This window comes from Vombatus ursinus, unplaced genomic scaffold (genome assembly GCF_900497805.2).
Source record: "Vombatus ursinus unplaced genomic scaffold, bare-nosed wombat genome assembly UNPS02014786.1, whole genome shotgun sequence".
In the NCBI taxonomy this organism is placed as follows: Eukaryota; Metazoa; Chordata; class Mammalia; order Diprotodontia; family Vombatidae; genus Vombatus; species Vombatus ursinus.
Window position 1 is genome coordinate 49,100,192 of NW_020954564.1, and position 23,128 is coordinate 49,123,319.

At 42.1% G+C, this 23,128-nt stretch overlaps 1 protein-coding gene across 5 annotated transcripts in view; it reads left to right on the forward strand.

Moving 5' to 3' along the window:
* Positions 1-3,973: 3,973 nt before the first annotated feature.
* The window catches only part of LOC114046893 (multivesicular body subunit 12B), a 327,435-nt gene continuing 308,280 nt past the window's right edge, over positions 3,974-23,128 (forward strand). For all 5 annotated transcript variants that reach the window (XR_003569565.1, XM_027867501.1, XM_027867498.1 and 2 more), the window contains exon 1: positions 3,974-4,049. Coding sequence is in view for 4 of the 5 variants with exons in the window: in XM_027867501.1 (XP_027723302.1) it covers positions 3,981-4,049 (69 nt within the window). In the remaining variant the exon portion in view is untranslated. The remainder of the gene's footprint in view (positions 4,050-23,128) is intronic.

Here is a 23,128-nt window from a genome sequence, read left to right on the forward strand (position 1 = left end):
ATATTAAAAACAGTTCCGTGGCCTTGGCAAAATTACAAAGGCACATTAAAAAAATAAACAAACAAAAAAAACCAAAAAAAAAAAACCCCACAGTGACTTGAAAAACAAAATTCTCAGATCCTAAAAGGGAAAATATGAACTGAAACAATTCCCTCAAATATTGGCTTATGTAAGCCAAGGGGAAAATGAAAACTGTTGTGAAGTGGCTCAGAAGGTGAGCTCTCACATGCAATATTGCTCCCAAAGATACATTATTTGTAAAATTGTTATATTAGGAGTAAAACTGATCTGAAAATAAGATTTAAAAACCAGTCAGATATTATCTGTTTGCCATCATTTTAATACAAGATTTTTTTAACAGTGTAGGGCCATCTAGCCAGATCACAATGCCTTCATGCTGAAGTGCTGGTATTCATTCAACATTTGAGTGCCTTGCCATGTGCTAGAAACTGTGGTAAGCACTGGGGATAAAAATATTTAAAAACCTGAAACAGTTCCTGCTCTAAAGGAGCTTTCTCATGGCCAGGAAAGGAGGGAAGAAGATAAGGGACAAATAAACAGATAAATGAGACCAAAATATGCAAAAAGTAAATACAGTGTAATTTCCAAGGAGGTAGGGAGGGCATTGGCAACTGTGGAGAAAGGAAGGCTGGAATTTATTGTGACCAGAAGAGGGGACAGTATTACTTGGTGGCCACCCTTCTGGTGATAACATTTCTGAGTTTGGTTAGGTTGGTGCTTGAGACTAGGAACTTTCATTTTTGTCTCTGTATCTCCAGTGCCTAGCACAGTGCCTGGTTTGTAGTGGGAATGTAATACATGCTTGTTGGTTGTGCCATCTGTCTTTAAAGCCTCTCAGCAATCCTTGATGGTAGGTACTTGCTTTAAGCAGCAAGGTTATTCTCATTTTACAGAACCTCAGGGTGATTAAGTGACTTGCTGTGGTCACATAGCTAAATTTGCATTGAAGAATTAAGACCCCAAAAGGGGAAGTGGTCGCCTATCAGAGCCAGGGTTTGAATTCAGGTCTCTTGACTTTGTAACCAATGAGTGCTTTTCTCATTACACCATGCTCTTGTCCCGATTTAAGTACAAAGTATGATTAGAGGCTGCACTAGGCAATGGAAAAGAAAACAAATAATCTAAATTACTGCACTAGCATCCCAACTGGTCTCCGTCCAGGCTCCTCTCTCCAATCCACCAGGCTCAGGCTGCCAGAGCTATCTTCCTAAAGCACAGGCATGAGTATGTTGTTTTCAAAAACCTTAAGTGTTTACCCTTTGCCAACAGCAATGGTTCTCAAGGTCTTTTAGTTGCAGCCTGCTATACTGGAAAGAGCACTGGATTGAGGTTTTTTGTTTTGTTTTGTTTTTTTTAATCCTAGATTCAAATTCTAACTCTGCCATTTCATAGCTTTGTGAAGATTGGTTGAAGGAATGGAGGATGTTGAACTTACAGAAAAGACTTCACTGTGATCAACTTAATTTATTCTTCTTGATTCTAGAGGACAGAAGTAGGAACAGTTGGGTGAAATTTGCAAATCGGTAAATTTAGGCTTGATTTAAGGAAAAAACTTCCTAAAAATTAGAGCTATCCAAAAATGAAATGAGCTCCCTGGGAGAAGCAGTGGGTTAGGCCTTTCTTTAAGGTCTTTAAGAAAAGGCTTCTCAGGGATGTTGCTGACACTATTATTCTTCAGATAGGGATTGGGTTAGTTGGCCATGGAAGTCCCTCCCAACTCTGAAAAAAAAAATTCAGTGGCATAATCAGACTTTCATCATCTACCTCACAGGGCTGTTGTGAGCAAAGCACTTTTCAAAACCTTAACAGACTGGAGAAATAATGTTGGTGATTCATAGCCTTAAGAAGTTTAAGTTACTGCTCCTATGGGGGAGAGAGAAGGAAGGTTCCTTTTAACTGCTCACAATTAATGGTGAACAATAATGTCTTGGCCATAGTATAATGAAGGGATGAACTGTGGTGCTTACGGCTTCTTGTTTTCTATGGTACTTTTTTGTTGTTTCTAAAAACAGGTATTTTGAGCTTTTACCGAAAGAGACTGCTTTAGAAAGGAAACTACATTTCCTTTTGCAGATACATTGAACATGTTTCTTTATGTTCACAGGCATATTGGGCACATTTATTAATCCAATGGCTTCTATAGCCACAGCACTGTCAGTATAACCTGGCTTCACAGAATAAAATCACCTCAAAAATTCTGATTTGGGAAGGGCCATACCTAATGACATTCTTACTGGTGGCTCACTGAAGATAGATTTAATCCAATCTCATCCTATGTTACAGCTTGAAAGTACCTTACAACAAAATAATGTTAAAATACACACTGGAAAGGACTTCAGGAATTATCTAATCCAACCCCCCCCCCTTTTTTTAACAGATGTGGAATTAAATCTCAGGGATGTAAAGTATCTTGTCCACATATACTAAGTAGCAGAGTTAGAGCTTGAACCCAATTATTTGACAGTTTAATTCAATAATCATTTAACGACCTACTATATGTAAGGCAATTTCTAGTTTCTGGAGATAAAAAGACAAAATGAAAAAAATCCCTTTTCCTACTGGGGCATCTCTCCCTCTCTCACCCAGAAATAAAAGCTATTTGAAGGAAGGGAGAGATAACTAGTAAGATCAGGAAAGTCTCTCTTGTTTGTTTTTGCATCACATTTCTTTACACCCTGATCTTGACTCGAATCCAGCATCTTTTCCATTACACCATACTTCCTAAAGGAGAGAATATTTTCAAGAATAAGAATGTACATAATCAATCAAGAGAGTCATTAACATTCAGCTGTGAGGGCAAAGAAAGTACATTTAGAAAATGAAGGGATCGGTGAGTTTGGGCCCCACAAGGCGGTGTGGGAGAGGTTGGTGGGGCACAGTGAGCCCAGCCCTCCCTCCTGGCCTCCCCACTGGCCTTTCATGGGCCACTTCACTCTTACTTGTCTAAGTGAACAAACGAAAGTTTGTGGGATTGATCTCCCAGCTCCTCACCATGGGTTTGCTTTAAGTGCATTCTTGAATACACACAATTGTGTGAATTCACACACATACACACACACACACGCACGCACCGCATTCCCTGCGGCTGTGCCAATTCTGCCTGGTACCCCCTTTTCTTGGGAACGGTCCCAATGTTTCCAAAGAGTCTGGAGTGGATGACAATGTGACCCCACTTCCTCTCCTGCAGTTGGCTCTCCTCGTAGCCCGGTTAACTCCTGGATTGCCCACAGCGGGAGTCCCCCTCGGATCCTCGGCCCGGCCCGCTCTCTCTCTGCACCGAGGAAGGCCTGAAGGTGGGTATTGATGCTTAAGGCACAGGCTCAAGTGCAAGTGGAATGTGGCCCTGGGGCCACGTGCCCTCGGCGGGCAGCGGGGGGTGGAGGAGCTGGGGGCCCCCCGAGGCCTCCGGGCTGCGCTCCCTCCTCCACGCAGCCCGTCTGTCCTGCCCGGGGCCGAGGCCGGGCCGGCTCCCCGGTTGGCCCCAGTCTCGATTTCTTGCACCCCAGGGGAAGCACGGGAGCCTCGCGCAGCCCGGACCGGCCTCAGGCCTCGCCGCCTCCCTGACCCCAGCCCCGGCCTCCCCCGTGTCACCGCCCCCGCTCCGGTCCCTCCCGGGGCTGGGCGGGATCGCGGGCGGACGGAGGCCGCCGCCGGCCTGGCCTCGGCCGTCGCTGCCGCCCGGCGGCGGCAGCGCGGGGGCGGCGGGGCGGGCTCCGGAGGCAGGGGGCTCCCGCTCCCCGCCTCGGTCCCTCCTCCCGCGCGCTCGAGCCCCGGCGCCGGCGCCTCCCCCGGAGCATGTGTCAGAGCCGGGGCGGCCGGGAGCCCGCCGAGCCTCCGCCGCCGCCTCCGCCGGGGCCCGGCCCCCGCGCCGCTGCTCCTCCTCCTGCGGCCGCCGCCGCCGCTGAGCCCCGCGGTGAGCAGGCTCCGCCGCCCCGGCCCGGCCCGGCCCCGCCCGGGCGATGAGAAGCTGCTTCTGCGTGAGACGGAGCCGAGACTCGCCGCCGCCGCCGCCGCCTCAGCGGGGAACAGTTAAGTGCGGGCCCGGGGCGCGCGGGTTCCGAGGCCCAGCCGGCAGGCAGGGAGGCGGGGAGGGCCTGGCCGCAGGAGCGGCGGCGGCGGCGGCGGGGGCCTGCGGACAGGGCTCCTGGCGAGGCCTGGCCCGGGGGAGGCGCTTCGTAGCCCGCACTGCCCGGCTCCCGGGGCCGGGGGATGGCACCCCCCGCCCCGGGCTAGGGCCCGCCTGACCCCGGCGGGGAGCCGCGTGCCCCCCCCTTCCAGGCCAGGCCTCCTCATGCCTGTTGGGGCGGGGGTGGGGTGGGGGTGGAGGGGACGTGGTTAATGCCAAGGTGCCCCACAGAACCGTGCTGGGATGCATATCAGGGGGTGGGGGCTGGAGCTGGGGCCGAAAGGACTGCAGCTGAGCTTGGTGTCAGGGATCTGAGAAGACGGGGCGGACTCCAGGCCGTGCACGGGGGAGCCAGGGTCCAAGGAGAGACTGGGCATGCCTTGGGGTTGGTGTTTTTGAGAGGAACATCTGTACAGCGGTCATTTAGTCTGCCCCTGGATGACAGACACACGTGCCTTCTTAGAACAATAACCTTTTTTTTCTCATTAAAGTACAAAACCGCTTCCCTCCTCCACCCTTGAATTTTGCATTTCATTTAGAATAGAGTAAAAGGCTAAGAGCATATATAATGGCCATCTCCCCATAATTCGAGGTTCCGTTCAGATGATTTCTGCCATATAGGCAAGACTGCAGGACAGCTCCCTCTCCGGGGCCTTTGTCTCTGGTGGTTTCTTCTAAAGATAATCTTGCTATATGTTTCTAGACAGCTGGCTGGATCTCATCTCATTTTAACTGTGCTAGAAAATCTTATCAGCAGCACCAGAAACCCGTTAGAAATGTTAAGAGATAAGCTCTGTAGAAATCTACAGTAACTGAAAAACTCAATGTGCTTGGAACGTTAGTTAAAGTATTCTAGTGACATCTTCTCTGAGGGTAACCGGAAATCATGGAGTGTATTTCTTGGTGTTTTGCCAAGCCCCAAATTACTTCACTTTTTATTTCACTTTTCTTCTGTGCAGGGATATCCTCTTTAGCTCTCATGAACTCCAAGATATCCTCTCTAACAATGCTCATTTTGCATCTATCATCTAGCTTTTATTCTTTCTTTCCAACAGTAGTAATTTATTAAATACTGGGTCACTGGGTGGTGCAGTGGATAGAGCACTGGACCTAGAGTCAAGACCTAAATTCAAATGTAGCCTCACATACTAATCGTTTTAGCCTGGACAAGTCATGGAACCCCTATCTGCCTCAGTTTCCTCATCTGTAAATTGAGGTTAATAACAGCACTTATTCTTGTGAGAATAAAATGAGACAATATTTCTACAGTGTTTTGCAAACCCTAAGATATAAAAATGTGAGCTATTATTATTACTGTGTGCAGAAGCACATAGTGTTCAGTGCTAAAAGGAATTGAAAGACAGAAAATGATCCAGGGAAAATCCAGTCCAGTGGAGGGTTTACATCAACCATCATTTAATGGACACCCGCTATGCACTAGACGTCATGCTTGGCAATGGGGATACAAATGCAAAAGTCAGAGAATCCCTGACCTCAAGGATCTTGCTCTCTCTTATACATGAACAAATATAGAATGGGATGATTAACATCTGAGATTTTAAACTCCTTGACAACAGGGACTTGGGGTGTTTTTTCCATTTTATCCCCAGTTCTAGTCTGAGGACTTGACTTTGAAAGGTGATACCTCCAGTGGTATTGAGTGGAAAGATTACTGCATTTGAAGTCAGAAGATCTGAGTTGAAATTCCAGCTCTGCTGGTTATCACCTGTGGGATGATGAACGAGTAGCTTTATGTCTCTGGTCTTAATATTCCTCAACTGAAAATTGAGTGAGTTAGACTAGATAGTTTCTAACATCCTTTCCGTCTCTAAAACCCATGATCCTAAACTATTCAAGATTTGTGAAAGGAAAGAATTTTCAAGAGGAGCAGGGAGGAGGGAGAGAGTTGGGAAGGCTTTGTGGAGGAGGTGGTATTTGTATAGGGCATTGAAGGATGAGTAGGATTTCAACCAGTAGAAGGAGAACATTCCAGGGATAGGGAATGATGTGTACTGAGACAACACTGTTGCTGCTTATCCCCTTGTCTCCAATTTTCTGCTTTTCAACCCGTCTCTTTATGCCACTATTAAAGCAATCTTAATTCAGAAGTCTGATCTTGTCACTTTCAAAAATCTTTCACTTTTCCATGACTAGGGGATAAACTATACACTTCTCTCCCTGGCATTCGAGGTGCTCCTCCCCTTTGGCTTCAAATTCCTTTCCAGCCTTATCTTACATAATTTGGCTGCATGCAGAGGGATTCAGGGAGGACTAGCACCTCCGGCGTACGGGCTTGTTGGCCCCTTTTCAAGACTGCTCATTCATATTTGGCGTCCATCTTTTCACCCAACTCTCACCTCAGGCTCCAAGAAGCTGCAGCATGTGCAGTGGCCATACCCCAGTAAAACCGTCTTGACAGACAGGCTAAACCAGATTGAGAGTAACTGATGGGCCTCATACCCATGGGTGAGTTAGGGAGATGTCTACCCCAAGCATGTGAGGACTTCCCCTGGTGGAATGGGCAGATGAGGGGTTTATTAATATATTTATGTTACTATAAATTATATAATATAATAATAAATTAGGGGTATACCAGTTTGTTCCAATGCCATTAAGGCAGCTGAAGCAGGTGCTGTGGAGCAAGTAGAGCTTGGTCAAGTATCAAAGAGACCAAGGTCATCCACTCTATTCTGTGCCATCATCAGTCTCCCTGACTTTTGTCTTACCCCTAGATTTTGATGACTCTGAAAGAGAGTGAGGCTGATGACTTTGTGCAACTCTGCCTTACTTAAATCCAGTTCACGAGCAAGTCAAGAATCACCTGAAGGACAACAGTATTCCAGCCAATCTGTACAATTTTCTGATCTTTTTCTCCCCCCTCTTATCTCTGTGCTTTTGTATAAAAATTGCATGTGTCCCTCACATCTGGAGCTGATGCCGTCCGCAGCTCCACTTTTCGAAATCCTCCACTTTAGAGACCCAGCTTAGGCGCCACCTCCTCTCTGGTGCCTTACTTGATTCAGAGGCGACATTTACCTCTCCTGCCTCTGACTTTGTATGTGATCATTTGATTCTCACTTGCTATATTGTGTTTTTAGCCTCTCTTGTATTTAACTTCCCCTTCCACTCTGCATTCCAGCCAAATTCCCCCATGTCGGACATGCCATCAATCCATCTCTGGTCTATGAGCTTTCAAAGATAAATTGTTCCCTCAGACCTGGGGTGTTCTCCCTTCTTGCCTTTACCTCTTGGAATTTCCATTGCCTTTAAGTGTAGAACCAGGTCTTTCTGGATTTATATTACAGAAATCACTTTGTATTTACTTTGTGTATATGTTATATTTACTTATCTAGGTATATAAATGTAAATTCCTTGATTGTAGAGACTATCATTTTTGTCTTTGCATCACCCTGCCTGGTACAGTGCCTGACATGTAATAGGCATTTAATAAATACTTGTTGCATTTAACAATTAAATTGAATTCATCTTGATATTCTCAATGTCTTCTGTATATAATGTCTCTAGAGTTGGGGAAATAAGCCAGATGATTTTGGTAGCAGTGTGAAGCATGGACTAGAGAGGGAAGACCAAATAATCTTAATGCAAGTAGTCTGGGCAAGAGAGGATCAGTGGCTTGAATTAGGATGGTAGCTGTGTGAATGGACAGAAGGGGACAGATGTGAGATTGGATCTTAATGGTTGATTAGAGGGATTGAAGGAAGGGTCAAGGACGACTTCAAGATTTTGAATCTAGATGACTGGAAGAATGGTGAATTTTTTTTTCAACAGAAAGGGAAATTTGGAGGAGGAGGTTTAGGTGTGAATTTGGGGTACAACACTTTCAGAAGGATATTTATAAACTAGAAGTTGTCTGGAGGACAGAAAACAGAGTGCTGAGAGGACCTAACACTGTCACAGAAAGGTCAATTTAGTTTAGAGAACAGCACACTTAGGGGTTCCTTTTAGTACTTAAAGGGTTGTGATGTAAAAGAGATTTCCTTTCTCCTTGGCTCCAAAGAACAGAAGAAAGAGCAATGGGTGGAAGCTGTAGAGTTGGCTGGTCATAACAAAAGACTTCCTAATAACTAGAGCTGACTCAAAGTAGAATAGCCTGCTTTGGAGGTGCCCTGCCATCCATCACTTATGCTCTTTCTATGTAGGCTGGTTGCCAATTTATAAGAGATGTCACAAAGATTACTGATTAGATAAGATGTTGTCCTCACTAGTAGCTTCTGTAACTTATCACCGATAGTTTACTATGGCTTTGTCTATGCTTTTTTACTCAAAGGACACTCTTAGACTTGAAGTATATGAATGGAACTCATAAATACTCTCTGGGGTTGAGGACCTAAATATTGGGGATCAGAAAAATTGGAGCAAAAGAGAGGGCATTAATTTGAAGAATATTTTAGGTAATAAGTTTTTTATATTTAATTTCATACTTAATATTTAAGAGGGGGAAAATACCATTAGCACTGGAATTTTTCTTACAGAACTGCTATTCACATTGTGTAAAATACAGGGTGCTTTGAAAGCCAGCTGAGGAAATGGGATTCATGAGGCTGTGTAAGTTTCTGCAGAAACTTTGCAGACAGTTTTAGCCACCTGAAATTGATACTTCAGGAACTAAACTATGGCTTCCTTCTTAAGGGGGGATGGGGGGGAAGCTAACCATGGAGCTGGAACTAAGCATGGGAAATTTTGCAGGTGCGATTATGATGATAAAGATAGTGAATGAGTGACTACGTGGAATGCAGGTGGTCAGAGTGGGTTGTATTTTATTTAAACGGCTATTATTGTGGCTGCAGTTCAGTGAGCAAACTCTCCTTTGCTTTTTGGTTGTTGACAGCCTCTGTGGTGAGAAGTATTTGCAGAAGATTTAGATCCAGAATCTTAGATGTCTGCTTAACTGGGATCAGTTGAAGGAAGTGGATATGTGTTTAACCTGGAGGAAAGAAAACTTAAAGAGGCGGTCCTTTTCTTTAAGTAGGATCATGGGATTTAAAATCAGAAGAGACCTTTAAGATCATCTAATTCACCCTTCCCATTTTATGGAGGGGGAAACAGATGCAGTGAAGGAAAGAGGTGAAGCTGATGGTCCTGTAGCTAGTAAGTGACCGAGTCTGGATTTGAACCTCCATCTCCTGAGTCCAAGTATAGGAAGGGCTGTCCTAGTGGAAGGAAGTTTGGACTTGATTTTCTTAACCTGAGCTAGATTAAAATGTAATTGAGAGACGTTGTTTAACAGCATAATTAAAAATATAACACAACATAGATGATGTTAATTTGTGTTTTTTTAAAGTCAATATGCTTATTATGCATATGTTTCTATTTGAGTTTGACACCAGTGGTGTAAAGGACAAAGCTAGAAGTAATGGATAGAAATTATGGAGGGGACAGATTTGGGCTTAATGTAAGAAAACATTTTCTCACAGTTAGAGCTGTTCCAAAGTGGAAAATCTGTTATGGGATGTGGCCAGGTGCTGGATGAGCATTTCTTGGAGACACTGTAGAGTAGCCTCAGAAACTTACTAGCTGTATGGTGTTGGGCAAGTCATTTAATTGCTCTCAGCTTCAGTTTTCACAACTGTAAAAGGGGGATAATAACAACACCTACCTCCCAGTGTTGTGAGGCTAAAATGAGATATTCTTAAAATGCATCGCAAACAATAAGCTTTAATTATTGGTTTATAATAACCTTTTTTGTGTGCTGAATCCCTTTGGCAATCTAGTGGGGCCAATGGACCCCCTTCTCTAAATAATGCTTTCATAAAATAAAGTTCATAAAATAAAATAATTGGGATTACAATAGAAACCAATTATATTGAAATTGAGTTATAAAAATATAAAACAAAAAAAAACAGATTTACAGACCCCAGCCTAAGAACTCTTGCTGCAGAGGGAATTTTTGGTCTGGTACAGGTTGGACTAGATGATCTCTGAGTCCCTTTCCAGTTCTGAGATCCTGGGATTCTCTTTGAGTTGAGTAAACTTTAGCTGTTAGACTAGGCTAACTTTCTGTTTGTTTGCCTTGACTGTGTTTGCTGCTTCTCTGAGAGTTAGAGGTAGTTGTGAAACAGCATTTCCTATGGGACCTGTTCCTCCTTTAGGCTGTATTATCTCAGGAGTTACTAAGGCCAAGATTTGCAGGCTCCACTGGTATCCCTTAGCTTCCAGGAAGCAGTATTTGCAACAGGAATTGCTCATCTCCTCTGGTCCATATACAGCAGGTTAAGCATCTGATCCTTTTCTCAGCTGTCTGAGAAACAGAGCCACTGCCAGGTGTCAGTGACATGGCATCCTTCGTTGGTGGCATTCACTGGGCATCTGTTTGGCTCACTCGACACACTTCTGCCTAGATGCTGAGATATGAGAAGCCAGTGGGCATTGAGCCCAGCACTTTACAGATGAACTCCACTTTTCAGACTTTTGTGAGGAACCTAGTTCCAATTTACAGCAAGGAATTAACACCACCTGATAAGTTCCCAAACATGTTCTTTTGTTCTCTCCTATTTGAACTGTCTCTAAAGGCCACTGCGGTAACATGTTTGTGGTTGCTGGAGCCCCACCCTTTATCTCTTACCTTATCTGAACTCTCCAGAGATTAATCTGGGAAATTTGTTTATAGTCCCTTTGACTTTCTCCCCTGATGCTTCACTGTAACACAGAAACAATCCTGGGCTCTCAAAGGCTCTGTGCCCTTGGAGGACACACTTTGTCAGGTACTGCCAAGATGGAAAGCTGGTGACAAGAGTATGTGTGTAAGTTATCCTAGGGCCTTGTCTGGCTAGATGTTAAGAAGCCCACCAGTTTTTTGGCCGCAGTATTTCCCGAAGACTGGCTTCTTAGTAGCCAGATCTTGTTTCTATAGAACTCTACAGCATCTCTGTCATCTGACTCCTTCTCCTACTCAAAGCCACTATCTCACTTGACACCTGCACTATTCCAGGGGCCTCCTGATTGGTCTCCCCTTTTCAAGTCTCTTCCCACTTTGATCTGTCCTCCACATAATCGCCAAAGTGATTTTCCTTGAGTGGAGATCTGGCTATCACACTCTCCTGTTAAGTAATTTCTAGGGCCTCCTATTGCCTCTAGGATAAAATCAAAGTTCTTTGTTTGGGCTTTTAAAGCCTTTAATGACTTGGCCTCAGCTGAGCTTGCCTAGAATACTGTACCTCCTTACTGCTACCATTTAGAAGCCCATGTTCTATTCGAAGCCTTTTCCAACTACCCCTCTCCAAATTATCTTGTATTTATTTTGAATATGCCTGTATATGTAAATATTGTTTCCCCTTGACTGATCCTCAAGTTCCTTGTGGAAAGGGATTTTTTTTTTGGTCTCTGTATCTCTTTCCCACCCCCCACCCCATGCCTAGCACAATACAAGGCACATGGTAGCTGTTTAATAAATGATTGTTGGTTGATTGAACCTAGGTCCTCTGATTTTAGATTTAACATTATTTCCACTGTACCACTATGCTTTGCTCATCTAACTAAGACTTCTCCCAGGTTGAATTCTTTGCCCCACAGACGTCTTTCTGGGCTGCAGAATGTCTGAACTCCACACTCACACATTATGTTCTGTTTCAGTGCAAAATGACAATCTGTTTCCTCTACCAGACTTTATTTTAAAAACCTGCCAGATAGACTTCTAACTCCTCTTTCATTCCAGTAATGACTGGTCCAGTCTATTTCACCCACACCTCTCAGACTCAGCCCCACAGGTTCCATTCTTCTCTTCAGTGGGACTTTTAAAGTTCGAAGGACATCTGTTTTTCCCTTCAGGTCAGAAAGAACAAGTCTTTGAAATCGGTTTCGTAATAAATTACCAACTTGCTCAGTAAACAACTCAGTTTCTTGCTCAGTAACCACATCAGAGAAAAAGGGACATGATTATCAGGGAAATATAGATAAGGGAGGATAATCTTAGAATTACAGACCATCAGAATTGGGAGGCTTCTTACCTATCATTTAACTCAGCATTTTTGTTTGATCTAGGAGGTTCTAGAGACCCAGAGAAAAGGGAAGTGGCTTGCCAAAGTCATACAGCATGTTAGTAGCAGAGTAGGTACCTCCACCTCCAGGTCTGCTGGAGTTCTCTCTAATGCCATAATGCCATGCTTCAGTACTAGACAAATACCCCCCTTTGCCCTTAGAAGTCTTTTTCTTTAGAATTCTCCTGAATTGAAAGTAGAGGTTTGCTTAAGGGAGTAAGAAGATTATCACCATCCTTACAGTGTTGTTGTTGATGTTAAAAGCTGAAGCAGAGTGACCTGCCACAGAGCAGAATATGCAAAAAACATTTTCCTTGCCCTTGAGGACTTTACATTTTAAAAAGGCCAGGCCCCAGGCTTGGAAAAGAAATTAAGTTGTTTTGTGAACAAATAAATATTTTAATAATTGAAATAATGAGCTCCAAGCTTGGTAATGCCTCTCTTCAAGCTACTACTACACCCTGCCATTAAATGCATCATCATTTTGGCACTAGTCATGATCAGGTTGTGTTGGATGATTGCTAAAGCTTTCCCGAGCTCCTGCTTTCTTTTCTTGTCACGCTAACATTCTGTGTTCTATTCAGGTTTGGATTCAGTCAAAGGGCAGCCCTTGAGGACCTAGAGGGCCACATGTGGCATTGAGGCTGAAGGTTCCTCACCCTTGGCTCTGTATTCTAAGATCCTTTTTAGTTCCGACATTTTTGTGTCTATAATGGATTATGGTTTGCCCAATATTGTTACTCAATTCTGCCAAAATCAACATTAGGCTCAAGGGTCTTGGGAACAGAGGTGGCAGTTCTGTAGGAACAACATTCTAAATGGGTGTGTAGCTCCATGGCATTAGAAGTGTTATGGACTGAGGCAAGGGATTGGTGACCTTCATATGGGTTGCACTTTTGTGGGAAGAGCTGCCCAAAATGTTTGTGGCCTTCTGTGATTTTTGTTTTAGATTTCATGGGCCTCTCTAAGGAGGCCATGTTAATCTGTGCCTGCTGTCTTGTTTGCTGGGGTCATTACAAATGCTCTTTCAAGGCTTCTTAAATTCATCTTCTCTTGGGGAAAATTCGTGACCAAAGTTCAGAACTTTTCATCGACAGACAGGTTTGAAAGGCCAGAGCAGCAATATTAGAGTTCCTGAGTCAATTTTAACTCATATTACAATGTCATGTCACATCACTATGATGCTTTGAGGTGTACATAGTGTTTTCCTCGAAGATGACATAGGGAGTGCAGATAGTGGTATCCCTGTTTTACAAAAAATTATATCCAAATAAAGAGGCAGCTAATTGGCTTAGTGTGTAGAGTTCAGGACTTGGAATCAGGAAGACCTAAGTTGAAATTCTGTCTTATATATTTAATAGCTGTGTGATCCTGGGCAAGTCATTTAACTGAAAGTGACTCAGTTTCTTCATCTGTAAATTGGGGATAATGATAGCATCTAAATTACAGGGATTTTGTGAGGATCAAATTAGTTAAAGTACCATATAAATGCTAGCTAGCTATTGTTAAACTGCACTTACCGGCCTTTTATGACACATGGTAGCATAGAAGTGATCTTGGGGTCATGAATGCTTTGTGAGCAGAGTACAAGTTCTTTTAGGTCTTAGTAAACTGGAAAGCTTGAGCCTCGAGTCACTTGCTACATGTTTGTTGGCAGTGAGAACCTAATGAGCTAAGTGTGGAGAAGGTCATCAGTAGAAGGATAGCTACTGGATGGTGATTTTTTTTTACATAACTCATAAATATAAAAAACTAAGGTGTAGAGGATGGTGATCTGTACTGATGGTGGAAAATAAGTACTCACAGTGACAATCCCAGAGTTTGAATCCGTGTTCTGCCACTTATTACCTCTGACCATGGGCCAGCCACTTGGCATCTCTGGACTTCATTTTTTCTCAACTATAAATTGAGGACTTTGATCTGGATACTATGAATAAGACCATGCAGAAAGGCAATGGCAGATCTTAGAGTTGAGGACAGGCACTCCAATTATATACACAACCACTCCATTCAGTAATTAAGTGCCTATTGCGTGGAGCCTGGGCCAGGTGCTGAAGGCACTTTGCTAGGCAGTAAGTATTTGTTAAATGCAATATGAGTGCTGTAATCAGTATATGAGAATATAGAATACTGGAACTCAAAAAGATATTAGAAAGTGAAATATAGGGATGTTCGAGCTGAAAGGGAGCTTTGAACAGAATGTTAGAACAGAGTTTCTCAAAGCTGGAAGAGAACTTATATGCTATCTAGTTCAACCCCCTTATACAGAAGAGGAAAGAGGAGATAAAGTGACCCTCACAACCTGGTAGTATAGAAGAACTAGCACTGGGCCACAGCTCCCTACTCCCAGACTAGTCTGGTGTAGTTAATGGTAAGAGAATTGGATTTAAAGTCTTGGGACCTGGTTTTGAATCCTGGCTCTGTTTTTTAGTACCTCTGTGACCATAGGCAAGTCACTTAACCCGTCTGGTTCTAAGTTTCCTTATCTGTTGTGAACCCTGAATTCCACAAACCCCAATATGAAACAGAATCTGATCTAAGAGACAAATGAAATTGGTGTACATGTGTCCACGGTTTAATTTCTCAAAGTGGCTTGACATGCTTTGCATGGGAGTTCAGTCCAAAACTGGCTTGGTACAGCATTATGTGCCCTTCGAAGATTAGGTGTTCTCAAGGGGTGTCAATCAACTGTGATTGGTCCACATACTAGGAGGTAGGCCATATTAAAATGAGGTCTTGAGAATGTGCTTTAGATCACAGTCCACAGGGTCCAATATCACCAGCCATCAAAGGAAATACCACCCCCAGTCTTGGAAGTCTGTCTCCACCCAAACCTGAGTAGAATAAAATCAATTTAGGCCTGGGTTGGAGTTTGACCAAAATAAGAAGATTTGATGCAATCTCATTATCAGAGATTTCCTTCTGAAGAACTTTGGTCAGAAGGCTGACGGGGGAAGCTGAGTCTCCTGGACACACATTACTAAGAGAAATCATTTTTGACACTGTAAAATGAGAGGGTTGGACTACTTGATTTCTAAGGTCCTTCCAGTTCTAAATGCTATGATTTTTTAAGTATACCTTCCTGTGTGTGTGGGTGTGTGTGGGTGTGTGTGGGTGTGGGTGTAGGTGTGTGTATGTGGGGGGGGTAATTGGGGAAGACTTGATAGAAGAGGAAGGATTTGAAATGGGCTTTGAAGAATGGATCAGCTTTCAATAAGAGGAACTGGAGGCCCATTGTACAGGACCCCATCTATTGGCCTCTTAGCCCTGGTTGTGGTATTATCATCAAATCCTTTAAGGATGCCCATGACTTCTACTGTATTGTGGTGATGTTCATGATGAAGGTCCTGTGGACCAGGTCAGAGTTGTTCATTGATTCATCCAAGTAGTTGTTATAAAAAGTCTTCTCTAGGTGTTGCACTGAACCTTTGAGGCAAAGTTTTGTTTTGCAGGATTTCTTCTCTCTATACTTTATCATTTGGTTACTTCATTTGCTCCTGTAGCTTCTACTACCACATCTATGACAATGACTCAAGTCTATATCTCTGCCCCTGAGCTCCAGTCTTGTATCCTGTATGTCCAGTTCACTCTTGGTTATTGCCACCTAAATGCCTCACCAGTATCTCATTCTCCACATGTCCTAAACAGCATTCATCTATTCCCATCTCCTTTGTCCATCCCCACCAACATCTTCACAGAACCTGGCACCATCCCCCCCCCAGTTAATGAGGCCTTTGATCCTATAATCATCTTTTATTCTTCTCTTTCCTACAGCCAATCAGTTGCCACGTCCTGTGAATTCTGTTTCTACCACATCTCTCATGTCTGTCTCCTTATTCCTTCCACTGCTACCACCCAAGTTCAGTCCCATATTAATTCTCCCCTGGATTCTTGTAATAGTCTACTGATTGGTCTTCCTGCTTCCAATCTTTCCATCTCAAAATCATCCATTGCCTTCTCAGTCAGCAATCTTCTTCACGTGCTACTCTGACCATGACACTGAACTCATCATGTCACTTCCTCTGCTCAGAAACCTTCAGTGATTTCCCCATTGCCTACTGAATAAAATATAAACTTATGATGTTGGCATTCTAGACCTTTTTAATCTGGCTCCAACCTACTTTTCTGTACTTTTCTGCTAAATTAGATTACTCCTTTCTGTTGTTAGCTCTCCCTTCTGAAACTACTTTATATTTACTTATATAGGTATATGTTATACCCTCCTGTTAGCTATAAGTTCTTTGAGGTCAGAGATTATTTAATTTTTACTTTGAATCTCCAGGACCTAGCCTTTTTACATGGAGAAAGCATTAAATAAATGTTTTTCTCCTAGTCTTTCCATCTTGTTCTGTCTCTTTGCTGTGCCTTTACTCGTGGCACCCCCTTAAGTATCCCTGTGTAGTGGTGGAAAAAACAATGATGGGGTCAGAGAATCTGGATTCAAATCCTAGTTCTGTTTACATATAACCTACGTCATTGAGTTGTTAGAAAGGAGCTTTGCAAAGTGCTATATAAATACGGGCTGCTATTTATGCCAATAATATCTCTTACATTTCATCTACTTGTCCCCCATTCTACTATAGGTCCTCATTGCCTGGGTATTGATTAGACTATTGCAGTGGCTTTTTGAGAGATCTTTCTGCCTCTCCTCTTCCTTCCCCTGATCCATTTTCCATATAGTACCAGACTTATCTTCTCCATACAGAGATATTGTCATGTTACTTCTCAGCTCAAAATCCTTTACCTGGAAATTCACCTGGAAATTATGAATCCACTAAGGTCGTATAGTAAATTTTACAGCTGGAACTCAAATCCAGGTCTTTTGAATTCAAAATCCTTGGTTCCTGTCCCTCCCAACTTCTACACCCCCCATTACACTGTACAGCACAATATAGAAGAGAACTGGCACTTTGTTTTTGTACCTTCCTAATATGCTTATTATATAATATTGTTTTCGAGTTATTTCTATATTTATAGGTACAACCGTACTATGCTGTAAGTTCCTTGAAGACTAGGACTGTGTCTCATCTAAACTTTGTATATTTCCCCAGTGCCTAACGCAGAGCTCTTCTTAATAAATGAATGACTCCATCAATATTGCTTGGGAGGTAAAAGGTATAATTGACTTTTAGTTTGTCAGCAAGGAAACTCTTCCTGAGCTTAGAGAAATTTAGAGAAAAATGTCCAATTTGACTCCTCAGTTGCTGGGAGGGACATTCAGACATTACTTTCCAGCAAGGAGGAACCACATATATCAGAGAATGTTAAAATGTGTGGCCTGAAGAATGCTAGTCAAGTCAACAAGCTTTTATTAAGTGATCATTATGTGCCAGGCACAGTGCTAGATGATGGATGCTAGAACTGGAAGAAATACTAATATTAGACTGTGGAATATAAGATGTTAGAGCTTTGGACTGCTTGGTATTGACCAAGAAATAGAGTGGTGGGTCAGTGAAATAGGTTAAGTGTGCAAGACACAGTAGTCAGTGACTATAGTAATCTATTATTTGATAAACCCAAAGACTCCAGCTTCTAGGATACGAACTCACTTTTTGACAAAAACTGCTGGGAAAACTGGAAAAGAGTATGGCAGAAACTAGGCATAGATCAAAATCTCACACCATATACCAAAATAAAGTCAAAATGGGTTCATGATTTAGATATAAAGGCTGATAACTGTAAGCAAACTGGGAGAGCAAGGAATAGTTTACCTATCAGATTTATGGAGAATAGAAGAATTCATGACCAAACAGGAGATAGAGAACGTTACGAAAAGCAAAATGGATAACTTTGATTACATTAAATTGAAAAGTTTTTGCACAAACAAAGCCAATGGAACCAAGATGAGAAGGAGGGTAGAAAATTGGGAAAGAATTTTTACAACCGGTCTTTCTGATAAGGGCCTCATTTCTAAAACATATAGAGAATTAAGTCAAATTTATAAGAATACAAGTCATTCCCCAGTTGATAAATGGTCAAAAGATATCAACAGGCAGTTCTCAGATGAAGAAATTAGAGCCATCTATAGTCATATGAAAAAATGCTCTGAATCACTATTGATTAGAGAAATGCAAATCAAAACAAACAACTCTGAGGTACCGCATCACACTTATCAGATTGGCCAACATGACAAAACAGGAAAATGATAAATGTTGGAGAAGATGTGGGAAAATTGGAACACTAATGCATTATTGGTGAAGTTGTGAAATGATCCAACCATTTTGGAGAGCAATTTGGAAGTATGCCCAAAAGGCTATAAAAATGTGCATACCCTTTGACCCAGCAATAGCATTTCTAGGTCTATATCCCAGAGAGATCATACAAATGGGAAAAGGACCTATATGTACTATATATATATATGTGCTATATGTATATAGCAGCTCTTTTTGTGGTGACAACGAATTGGAAATTGAGAGGATGCCCATCGTTTTGGGAATGGCTAAACAAGTTGTGGTATATGACTGTAATGGAATACTATTGTGCTGTAAGAAATGATGAACAGGCTGACTTAAGAAAAACCTGAGAAGACTTGTATGGTCTGATGCTGAGTGAAGTGAGTAGAACCAGGAGACCATTGTACACAATAACAGCCACGTTGTGCAATGACTAATACTGATAGACTTAACCCTTCTCAGCAATACAAGAATCTAAGACATCTCCAAAGGCCTCATGATGGAAAATGCTATCCACATCCAAAGAATGAACTATGGAGTTTGAATGCAGATCGAAGCATACTATTTGCTAATTTTTTTTCCTCTTGTTTTATTTCCTCTTTCTGGTGGTTCCTTCTATTGGTTCTAATTCTTACCTACAACATCACTAATGTGAAAATATGTTTAATAGGAATATATATGTATAGCCTATATCAGATTGCTCACTGTCTTGGGGAGGGGAAGAAAAATTTAAAACTCAAAAGTGTATGGAAGTGATTGTTGCTAATTCAAAATTAATTAAAAAAAAGATGTTAGGGTTTTGGACCCCTTGAATAGAAATGTTAGAATGTAGGATCATAAAACTGGAAAAGAATTTAGAGATTGTTTAATCCAGAGGTTCTTAACCAGGGGTTTGTGAATTTATTTTAAAATATTGTAATAACTGTATTATAATATAACTTTTGTAGTCTTATGCATTTTATTTTATGCATTTAAAAACATTTTTCTGAAAAGGGGTCCACAAGTGTTGCTAGGCTGCCAAAGAGGCCCATGTTATAGAAAACCTTAAGATCCCCTGATCTAGTTCAACCTCTACCCTCATTCCCCTGCCTCATTTTACAGAAGAGGCAGCAGCTGCATGGAGATAAATGACTTGACCACTTTCTTGGTAGCAACAGAATTAGAACCACGACCCAGGTCTGTTGTCTCCAGTCCAGAATCCTTTCCTCTACACCCTACTGATTATTGTATACCTTAGCTATTGGATTATAAACAAGCTGATTGCATGCTTGTTCTTCTGTAGGGAATTAATTAAACAGTGGTTTTTATCATATAAATTGCAATGGCGTAAGTGAATCTTCCCCTTTTAGGCTTTGAAATTTGATTCCTCAAACATTTTGTGCAGGACACATTAACTCAGAGCTCTGAGCCTGAGCTCTGCTTCCCACTGAAGCAAAGGTTGAAACTGTATTCTCCCCAACTGTGTTCTGCCCAGAGATGCTTCCTTTGAGGGAGGCGTCTTGGCCTCCTGCAATGATTCCCCCTAGAAAATACTGTAAACTCTGACATTGCCTAGTTACCTTCTGCCAGCAAGAAGGCTAAGCTTTGTTGACTGAGTGTAGCAATTGATAAGATAAACCCCAGCCTCACTAGTGCACAAGAAATGAAACAGAGATGGTATCTGAGGTCCCAGGAGTTTTAGACTGTGATACGATAGTTTAGCTCTCCCCAAGGCTGGCTCTGGGAGACAATCCTTTGAGTCTGAAACAATGTTTAGCATCAGTTAAACAGAGCACTACTGATAGAGAGATTAAGAACGCTGCTGTAGCTAGACTCTGATCAGCAACAATTGAACAACACAGTATTCCCCATCTTTAAGGCTGGTTTATAGTTTTAAATTCTTTTCAGAGGGAACCAAGTGAGGTAGAGTCTAGGGCAAAGAACGCTGTAAAATGAGGGTAGTGGGATTTGATTTGTCACCAAAGTCCTTTTTTAGCTGTAACAAAATGTGTAGTGTTTAATTAGAAGCCAGTTTCCCTTCACAGAGTTCCAGGAAGAAGCTTGAAAAGTTCTATATATCCTGTTGTTTCCTACTACTCCAAGTCAGCAGGGTGTCCCGGAAAAATCTTCCCGGATTAGAAGAAGTGACCTGTGTCTAACCCTCTAGCTCTCACACCCAGTGTCTTCCTGAGTAATCTCCTTTGGAGCGGACATATATGAATGAAGGGCTTTGTTGTAATGCAAAGGTCACTGACTTTGAATTTTCTGACTTATTTGTATGTGAAACAGAGGATCATAGAATATTCAAATTGAAAGGGGCTTCAGAGATTTTCCGATACAACACAGAAGGATTTTCCCAAACTCTATTCCAACAGGATAGATTTGTGTTTCGTAAGAGAATTCTGATGTGATATTTCCCCCTTTTGAAATGTTAAATATGAAATGACTACTTTTATATGTCAAAACAGCTGGGATTATTTTGGTGATGCAGGTAGCAGACTGCTGCATCCAGTAGATGGTTTCAGAAGTTGCTGCAGCTGAGAACGATTTACCATTTCTTGGCCACCCTACTAATGATAAAACTCTCCACACTTAACCAGGCTTCCTCTCCTATGACAGACTCAGAGTCCAATTACTGTTTGGACTTGAAACCTTTCCAGCTTGCCTAGGCTTGCCAGAGTTTTTCTCTGCTTGAATAACCTTGAGAGATCAAGGGTCACCTGCCGTGCCATGCATTGTCAATGCCATGGTCGAGCATTGAAGGAGAATCAAATAAAATATATATCAATAACACTTATATGTACAATTTTCCAACATGAAAATAGGACTCATTCCCTCTATTTTGACCCAGTATTTCCTGGGGGCATTTCTTTTTTAAATTAAACTTTTTTCAGTTAACTAATTAGCAATCTTTTTTTTTTCTTCTTGCTATTCCCCCTCCCTGAAGAAAAAATTCTTCTAAAAATAAGTGTTGCCAAATGAAACAAATTCCCATATTGGTCATGTCCAAAAATGTGTGTCATATTCTGGCTATTTAAGCACCTTTGTCAGGAAGTGGGTATTTTTTCGTTATGGTCCCCTGTAATCCTTTTTGACCATTGTGCTGATCTCCTAGAGTTTTTGTAGGTCTTTTAAAATTGTTAGTTTGTACAGTGTTATTATATTATGAATTGTTCTATTGGTTCTGGTCATTTCACTTTGCAGTAGTTCATACAAATCTTCAGAGATGAAACCATCTCTGTAATAATTTTTTATAGTACAATAGTATTCCATTATATTTCCATGGCATAATTTATTCAGTTATTCCCCAGTTGATTGGCACCCCCTCATTTTTCAACTCCTTGTCACTACGAAAAGGTCTACAATAAATATTTTTGTACATCTAGGACTCTAGGGTATAGAGCTAGAAGTGGTATCATTGTGTCTCTGGGGTATTTCATAGGCCCTTGGAACTGGCATTCATGAGTTTCCTCATTATATTTCAAGGGAAAAAAAAGTTCCCTGGCCAAATTTGTTTGGGAAACATTGATCTATTCTAACCCATTCATTTTTCATATGAAAGACAAGGGGTTTGCCCAAAGCCCACACAGTTAACTTGTTAATGGCATAACCAGGACTAGAACCCAGGTCTCCTGGTTCCTCTTCCAGTGTTCTTTCCACTGTGTCATGTACTCTTTTATATTTAGGTTTCCTTAGAAAGGTCAATATCTCTAGACTAGAGGTTCTTAACCTGGGTCTTATACCCACAAGTGGTCTGTGGATAGATTTTAGGCGGTCCACGAACTTGAACAGGAAAAAAAAAATTATATCTTTATTTTTCAAGAACCTTTTGCCAAAATTTGGCATTTTCTTCAGTTATGTGAGAAAGAGTTCATAGTTTCCACCAGACTGCCAAAGGGGTCCCTGATACAAACAGGGTTAAGAACCCTGCACTAGGGGCAGCTAAGTGGCACAGTGGAGAGAGTACCGGCCCTGAAGTCAGGAGGACCTGAGTTCAAATCTGGCCTCAGACCAAACACTTGACGCTTACTAGCTGTGTGACCCTGAGCAAGTCACTTAACCCCAATTGCCTAGCCAAAAAAAAAAAACAAAAACCCTGCACTAAAAGTTTTTGTTGTGTTCAAAGTAACTGCAAGCAGGTCAGTGTTGGTTCAGTTTTAGAGTGTTTAAGGAAGAGTAAGAGGCAAGAAGACTGAGAAGGTGGGAAGGGGACAGGTTATCAAGAGCTTTGAATGCTAAACAGAGGATTTTATGCTTGATCCTGGGGGTAACAGGAACCACTGGTGCCCACTGGCAGTGGGGAGAAGGGAACATCATCAGACTAATAGAAGAATCATCTTGGCAGGTGAGTAACCTGCATATGGCCCACAACTTTCCCTAGTGGCCTGAATCAGGTTAAAATGTAATCAGGAAATATTTAACAAAACACATAAAAATATAATACAACAAAAAATGTTAATATGTGGGTCTTAATATATGGTTTATTGGGCCCCATTTCTTTTGGGATTTGCTACCATGGGAGTAGAGGTTGGCTTGGAGTGTGGAGAGCCTTTGAGGCATGGAGGCCAATTAGAAGACTATGCAGGTAATCCATACAAGAGGCAGGAAGGGCTTTTAACTAGGATCATGGTTATGTGAGTGGAGAAAAGGGCATTTATGTATGTGAAATGTGGTGAAGGTAGAAACAAGATTTCCAGTGGATTGGCTATAGGAAGTAATGAGAGTGAAAAATGGAGTGTAGCCTAGGTGATGGGGAGGATGGTGCCCTGGCAGTAATAGGGAAGTATGGAAGCAAGGGAGGGATGTAGAGGAAAAGATGATGGGTTCTGTCTTGG